The sequence below is a fragment of the Liolophura sinensis genome, chromosome 9 (genome assembly GCF_032854445.1).
Source record: "Liolophura sinensis isolate JHLJ2023 chromosome 9, CUHK_Ljap_v2, whole genome shotgun sequence".
Lineage (NCBI taxonomy): Eukaryota > Metazoa > Mollusca > Polyplacophora > Chitonida > Chitonidae > Liolophura > Liolophura sinensis.
In genome coordinates, this window is record NC_088303.1 from 29,060,312 (window position 1) to 29,068,364 (window position 8,053).

At 40.0% G+C, this 8,053-nt stretch overlaps 1 protein-coding gene across 2 annotated transcripts; it reads left to right on the forward strand.

Annotated features, from left to right (window-relative positions):
* Positions 1–408: 408 nt before the first annotated feature.
* On the forward strand, positions 409–7,319 carry LOC135475909 (uncharacterized). 2 transcript variants are annotated; one of them, XM_064755868.1, is made up of 5 exons: positions 409–496; positions 2,195–2,299; positions 4,275–4,445; positions 5,185–5,328; positions 6,136–7,319. In XM_064755868.1, the coding sequence occupies exons 2-5, from the start codon at positions 2,240–2,242 to the stop codon at positions 6,367–6,369; spliced, it is 609 nt and encodes a 202-aa protein (XP_064611938.1). In that variant the 5' UTR covers positions 409–496; positions 2,195–2,239; the 3' UTR covers positions 6,370–7,319. The 2 variants fall into 2 exon arrangements, 1 of the variants encoding a protein (XP_064611938.1); XR_010445073.1 differs by lacking the exon at positions 6,136–7,319 and having other exon boundaries at positions 5,181–5,322.
* The last annotated feature ends 734 nt before the right edge of the window (positions 7,320–8,053 follow it).

An 8,053-nucleotide genomic window follows, 5' to 3' on the forward strand; every position in this document is an offset into this window, starting at 1 on the left:
TGCCGTATACCGCAAACCGCATACCGCGTATATGGAATCTCAGCTTAAAGCCTACGGTTTTGTCAATGTCCGACTGATCATAACGCTGCCGAATCTTACAGCATTGTTTGCCAACGCCTCCAATTTGGCCATTTGTTTAGTCCGATTTGTTCGTAATGCTGTCGATTCCTATAAGGGGAATTCCCAACGTGTCCAGTTTTACCAATGATTGGTCCGATTTGTAACGCTGCCGATTCTTAACCAGCAGTTTTTCTGGAAGGATACACACAGGAAAAAGCCTGTTTTTTTTTAACCCTTGCTTTGTCTTGTAGCTCAGCATTGCTATGTGAACAGTAAAAGCTTCTTTTTTTTTCTGACGTCATGTTGTTCTCGATAACCGTGCGTTTATACGTTTGTAGCCGTTAGGTTTGAACGTTGTCGTTGCCGTCCTTGTGCACTGCAGATGAAAACATTACAAACCTCGGTTGCCTATGAGTTATATCCCTGAATACGCACGGTAAGAAGAATAATTAACGCACGTTTACATAGTTTTAGTGATGTAGCCTATACTAAATCTGTTTTAATCGTCAGGACAAACGAGGTGCGGTAGGCCTATGTATAGGCCTATAAGTTGTGCTTAACAATTTTTTGGTCCAATGACGACGAGGATTCATTATATAGGTGTGTGTACATATAGTGTATCGTCTTTACTTGACCGGCCCCGATAGCACAGTTAGTAGAGCGCCCGCTTCGGGAGCAGTAGATCCAGTGTCAATCCTGGGTTGAGTCATATCTAACACTTTAAAAGAGGAAAGGCGTCCATCATGAAGAGGATTGGTGCGGTTTAAGTCGTCTCAGTGTAGCAGCGTTAGATAAAAGAGCGGTGGAAATCCGTCCTGCAACAAGGAGGCACATTACATGCACTCTAAGGATTCCTTCGTCGTCATATGACTGAAAAATTGTTAAGTACGACGTTAAACTCCAAGCACTCACTCATTCACTCTTCTTCACTTGAGCCCGGCTGAGTTCATGTCGCCAAAGTGCGGCCCCACTGAAGTAGCCTATTACATCGAAATATGACACCAAACATAACACTCCGACACAGCCACATTATACTGACACCGGGCCAACCGGCCCTTTTTTTGCCTTGTTACGTTCTTAGTTCTGAACGCCAAGTTAAGCATCAATAAGAATACCATTTTTTTTTGTATGACCCGACCCGGGTTTGATGTGGGGACTTTGCTGCGCACGAGCTACGTCTTCAGTATAACCATTAGGCCACCAAAGTGGCCGACGAATCGTCGAATCATCGAAGACCACTTATCTTTCATAAGACAATATGGTATGCATATCATGTATACATCTGTACGTCACTTGTGAGGGGGGTACAGTTAGTAACTTGCCATAGGTCAGCGGATTGCCCCAGGTTTAGTCTAGTTGTAAATACGACTACCATATAATGAAAAATTCTTGAGTAATGCGTATTGCTAATAAGTAACAATGAAATTAATAAATAAAATGAATGTTCTATATCTGCTGTAGGCCTTAACTGGTCGGGTAACACATAAAGTTGTTTGACACATGCATTTTATCGGCTCTCCGAGAGAGGACTAACCCTGTACCTCCGTGGTCGCAGATTCAAATCCAGGCGCAGCTCGCCCACGTTGAACTGCGGTTTTAGGTTAGGGCGAGATATTTGACAAAGCGCGGTCGTTTCCTCCATGAGTCTCTTCGGTTTCTTCTACCCAATATCTCTGAGATGAGTTGCCATATGCATCAGAAATTAATACAAGAGTATATATCTATATAAGTATATATGTATACATAGCTTACAGCCTTCTAAATTCGCGACTGGAAGAACGAATGAGATTTCTGGTCTATCGCCACACCCATAAATGTGGTAGAAGGCAAACGCCTGAAGAAAATATTTTTGTGCACCAATCAAATAAACAAACGATTACTTAAAAACCTCCTCTTACATAAAATGTATAGGCCAACAAATCAGATACATGTAGTATTGCAAAAACGCTATAAATTAAGATACCCAGTATTAAAATATTGAAGGAGTACGGCGTAAAACACCAATCAAATAAATAAATAGATAAATACATACTTTTTAAAAAGCCGTCACTGGCAGTTTAATATCCGAATTTTATGCATGTACTGTATACAAATATGTTATACGCTATGCTTTTCTGTCTTTGGCAAACATCAGATAAGTTTGACCCAACTCCACCGTCGCTATATCTGATTGTGAATCATGCCTTCCGTCAGTGAGTACATCAGTACCAGGCCTGGCCAGTTAAAGATCGCCGAAATGGTAACATCAGTATATATGTTTTTTTTTTCTTTTTTCTTATCGTGAGCTTTGAAATAAAAGAAATGTTGTTGATCTGACTGTGTAAATAAAGCACAAAGAAAAATCATGAAAGCGCCAAGAAAATAAATAAAATGTCAAGAGATAGACCTACATGGCGAAGGTCGAGGATTTATTCTGGGCACCTTTGATAGTTTCCTCCACGAACAAAGCACGACCCACTTTCACTAAAGTTCCTAAATAAACTTGTACATATTTGAGATTGCCCTGTCTAACGTCTCCTTTCCTTAAGTGGTATCTCAAGTGATATGTGTGTAGCATATAAGCTTATATACCATCAAAGTTCTGATTGTTGGAAATCCACACTTGTTCTCTTGAAAACGTTTTTTCCACAGAAACGCTACATGTATATATGTATCCCCCCCCCCCACACACACACACACAGCCACTTGTACATTTCTTGTAAAAGCCTTGAAATGTCAATTTACCTACCATATATATTGTGTGTAGGAGAGGTATTTCTCTGGTTCATATTGCATTGCTTTGTTCTTTATTTTATTTTTATTTATTTATTTTTTTTTTCGTTTTGGCTGATTTTAGGTTTCGTGTTTGATTGCGTAAATCCCGCCTCCCTTGTCGTTGTCTTGTTTTCTTGTCATTGGTAATGTCTGCTTTGGTTCTTTTCTAACATATTTCCCTTTAATTTGTTCGTTTTGTTCCTTTTCGTCTAATTTTAGGTTTCAAATCTGACTGTTTCATTCCCGCCTCGTTTCTCATTGCCTTATTTACTTCTAGGTCTGGGTTTTTGGTGTAATGTCATTGTGGTTGACTTCTATACAATATTTCACATTGCTTTGTCCACATATCTGTCAGATTTAGATGTCGTGTCTGAATGGTTAATTTCAGTCCATCATATGTTTGATATTGTTTTGTTCACCTTTTTAATGTCCGATTTTAACCTGTGGTATGTGAGTGGTTGCTTTCCATCGTTTTTCATATTTTTGCTTATCTCTGTATTATTTTAGGCGTTACCTCTGAATAATATATTTTCGGGTACATTTCCCATTATCTTGCTCACCTCTTTGTGTTGAGTTTAGGTGTAACATCTGAAGGATTCATTTCAGCTACATTACACACAGTCTTAATTGTTCACCTCTTAGTCGTTCTGCGCGTGTGTGGTTTATTTTCATCATTAATTGTTACATAATTTTGTTCACCTCTTTGTCTGAGTTGATGTTTTATTGTTTGAGTGGTTTTTCCTCTTCTGTTCCCTTTATATCTGCCTGTGGCTTATTTTGTCTACTATTCCCTTTATGTCTGCGTGAGTGGTTCATTTCGTCTACTATGCCCTTTATGTTTGCGTGAGTGGTTCTTTCTGTCTTCTGTTCCCTTTATATCTGCCTGCGGTTTATTTTGTCTACTATTCCCTTTATGTCTGCGTGAGTGGTTCTTTCCGTCTTCTTTTCCCTTTATATCTGCCTGTTGCTTATTTTGTCTACTATTCCCTTTATGTCTGCGTGAGTGGTTCTTTCCGTCTTCTGTTCCCTTTATATCTGCCTGTTGCTTATTTTGTCCACTATTCCCTTTACGTCTGCGTGAGTGGTTCATTCTGCCTTCTGTTCCCTTTATATCTGCCTGTGGTTCATGTCGTCTACTATTCCCTTTATGTCTGCATGAGTGGTTCATGTCGTCTACTGTTCTCTTTATGTCTGCACGAGTGGTTCATTTTGCGCACCCTTCCCTTTATGTCTGCATGAATGGTTCATTTCGTCTACAGTTGCCTTTATGTTTGCATGAGTGGTTCATTCCGTCTAGTATTCCCTTTATGTCTGGATGAGAGGTTATATTCCCCTCCTGTCTGCATGAGCGGTTCATTTTGTATATTACTTCTTTGATGACTTACTCCATTTCATGCAGCGATCGATTCCAGTCGTTATTAGCTTTTTATTTATGTCTCTGTATCGTTGTGATTTTACAGGTATTATCTCTCGCTGCATTTATCTCCGCGATGATGGCCGAAGTAATACTGACGCCAACAAAGGGAGTGTCCATTTACGTCTTCACAATCTGGGCATTTGTATTCGCGAGCACTGTGTTTGTACTGAGCACGTTTGCTTCGGACCATCAGCCCCGCGCGTTTCCTGTCATAGTAAGTCAGAATTACACATTCACGTATATATATATGTAGCAAGTATATATAACTCTGGGTCAGTTGATAAAAGACGAAACAGGTCCTCGGCCTCTTCAAAAGTGTGACGAAACATTGAATTTGCGAAGGTTGGTAGGCCTAGTTTCCATTGGAAAACGCCATGTGTGCCAGACAAAAATCGAAAGGAGGGCATGCACATCCCAGTGAAATCCCACGACCATCCGCAGGTTGCTGGCCGACTTTTACACGTACGACCGCAGAGGAAGTCAGCATGAGTTGGACGCATCGGTGAGAGGGTCGTTGTGTCGCGCTGGCATACTAATTACTCGGCCATGGAGGCCTCACTTATTATCTAAGAATACTTTTAAGACGCAGAAGTTTTGGTTCTAGTGTAAATACATGTGGCTGTCTAAGACTGTATATAGGCTTATGCAAATCAACGACATTTTAACAGGAATGCCTTACCGAATGGTTACATAATTGTTATTATATACTTTCTTTATGTTTGTATGTATTGATCACTGAGCCTAGGCCTACATTTATAGTCAATACCAATTAAGTTTTCCCAGGCACAGTTACCGCCATACAGATGATAGACTCTGAAAGCTAAGTGAAACAGATCTAGGCCTATACATATACAGTATGTTTCAGGTTACAATAGTCGCGTTATTCGTTTCATGAAACCACTCCATAATAAAAAAATTATAACCAACTCTTTGCTTATTTCTGCCTCAGCCAGGTATTGATTATTAACTGCATGTTGACGGCTCAGCTCCTCGGTGTTGGTATCCTGGCTGCGGTTCGCGCCTATCAGTTCACCCTAGTCTTCCAGATGTTTCTACCCTTTTTGATGTCATATGCCTACATGACGATTGCCTGCGCTGTAAGTCTTTCCCATCCACTTTCCCATCCACTCACATATACATGCAGATACGTGTATATATGACGTCATCTATTACAATACACCTGTCCTTAATAGTACACACAAGTAAAAGAACTATCAAGTTCAAGGGCTATTTTTACAAAGCTTCGGAAATTAAATTTCCCGAAACTTTTTATTTATTTGTTTATTTATTTATTTTGGAAATGACGTTGGCTACGTTAATGCGTCAAAAGGCGACGTGATTTAGGACAAAATATACAAAAAATTGGTCTACGAAAGTTTCGTGAAAGTGACGAGCTGTTTCCAGCCAAAATCTTAAATTGGCCCATTAGTTGTATTTCATAGATGGCTGTCCGCTCACTACAGATTCATCTTAACGAATAATATACAAATACTTACATGTACATGCAAATCTGCTATTTTTGGCCTCACGTACACTGAGAGAAAAGTTTGGGTCAACTGATTAAAAAATCTGAGTTGAGCTCAATACAATTGAGCTTAATTAACTCAGAAAACCGAGTCATATGACCACATCAGCTGAGTCATGAAAGATCCCTGTGAGTTTTCCGACTATGACCGTGCAAGTGAGTCAACAGTATAACCAGATAAGTTTCATGACTCAGCTGATCTGGTCATACGACTCAGTTTTCTGAGTTGAATTAGCACAGTTGTAAAACTGGGATTTTTGAGTCAGTTACCAATAACCCAAACTTTTTTCGCAGTGTAGGTTTTCTCACTTCCATGTAGGCCTATGTGCAAATGCGCTATGTAATATCCAGCTAATATTTACCTGTCTTTCTGTTGTAGTGTTTCATCTTGGCTGATTTTATAGTGTTTGCTATAGACATTTACTTCGCCTATTCAGCCTGGAAATCGTGGAAATCAAGTTACCAAAACCCATATAACACAGGCGCTCTGGCCCAGGGGTTGCCCGCTCCAGTCCAGGGATTCCCCTCTCCAGCCCAGGGGTTCCCCGCTCCGGTTCATGGGTTCTCCCCTCCTGGTCAGGGGTTACCTGCATCTCAGGAGGTATCTGTATGAACATGTCCTGTATCTTCAGTTCATGGGCGCCAGTGCGATATGAGAGGCATGGGTAGACTGATTGTCTAACTATATAACGATTGACATGCCAACTGGGCAACTGCCCATGTAAATACACATAATTAACCCCCTGAACTCAGGACCGTGGTGCTTTGACTGTTCATGTTGTGACTGAGTGATTTACTAACCGCTATACTCTGTGACTTTGTTGTGACAGCTGATTTACCGACCATCGCACTGTGACTGTGTACGTTGTGACAACTGATTTACCGATCATCGCACTGTGACTGTGTGGTGACTGCGTGATTTACTGACCATTATGCTGTGTATTGTGACATCGACTTACTGACTATTACACTGAGACTATGTTGTGACTGAGTGACTTACTGACCATTACACTCTGACTATGATGTGACTGAGTGACTTACTGACCATTACGCTGTAATTGTCTTTTGATAGTGATTTACTGATCATTGCACTGCGCACAACAGAAAAACTACAATTTTGAATTTCCAGGGCGAAGTTACGTGTAACATCCCATTTATAAGATGATCAATGACTTCAACATTTTTTGTGTCTGTGTTGTGCATTGTGCAACTCATGTCGAAATTTCGACATTCTGTTAATGACACACTCTGATGACACACGGAGGCATCATATACAATAATACGCCAGCTTTATGTGCATGGTTTGCTCCTAATCGTAATACCAGCTCCATGACATAAGAAAGTCGAAATTTCGAAAATAAAAAGTCGAAATTTCGATACCAACTGCAAGAAAGTAAAAATTTCGACCTAAGAAAGTCGAAATGTAGAGAAAAAAGTGGAAATTTCGACATAGGAAAGTCGAAATTCCGACTGTTTTACCCCATTTATTTTTTCGCCGTGACACAATTGGGCTTCCGTACAATCCCATTTAGAAAAAGGAAAAATATTTACAGAATTATAAGTTATGACAGATTGTAGGCTCAAGAGTTACCGTATAGTGAATATGTGTAAACTATACCAATACAAATTATCAATGGAATAAAATATGTAACTTTTGATCTGATGATGTCTTATTTCTCTTTCTATACTGTTATATGTCCGAGTTTTCCGAGAAAAAACATGTGCCACCATATGGGCTCTCACACTAATCACAAGTCTCAGAGACCATTGGCTAAAATTGTAGCAATGTTAATTTATGACATGTAGGCCTATACTCGGCAGCCACTTCTTTTTAAATCTAAATTCCATCCATACAGCCTTATATATATTCTCACTATGTTTGTGACACATGTCGGTTTCTTGTTGGAATCCATTAGTTGTGGATGTTACATTATACTTCGGATGCGGTATACATGTATATGTATATGATCTGCAATAATTTTTGGTGCCTGGAAATCCGACTGTAGGCCTATAGGCCTATATCACATAATAATAAATTATTTGTTTATTTATTTCATTGGTGTTTCACGCCGACTTGTGCAAAAATATTTCACTTATATCGGCGTATACATGATAACAGTGAGAATAAGGTGGGAGGAAAACGGGCAGCGTCCAGAGAAAACCTGCGACCAGAGAGAAAGCCATGTAGCATGAGCTGGACTTTGAACTCAGGACGACCACACTGCTGAGGAACTCCTACCCGAGTACATGTTGCATGTACTAAGCACTCGGCCCACCTGTGCAATAACCTGTGTAAC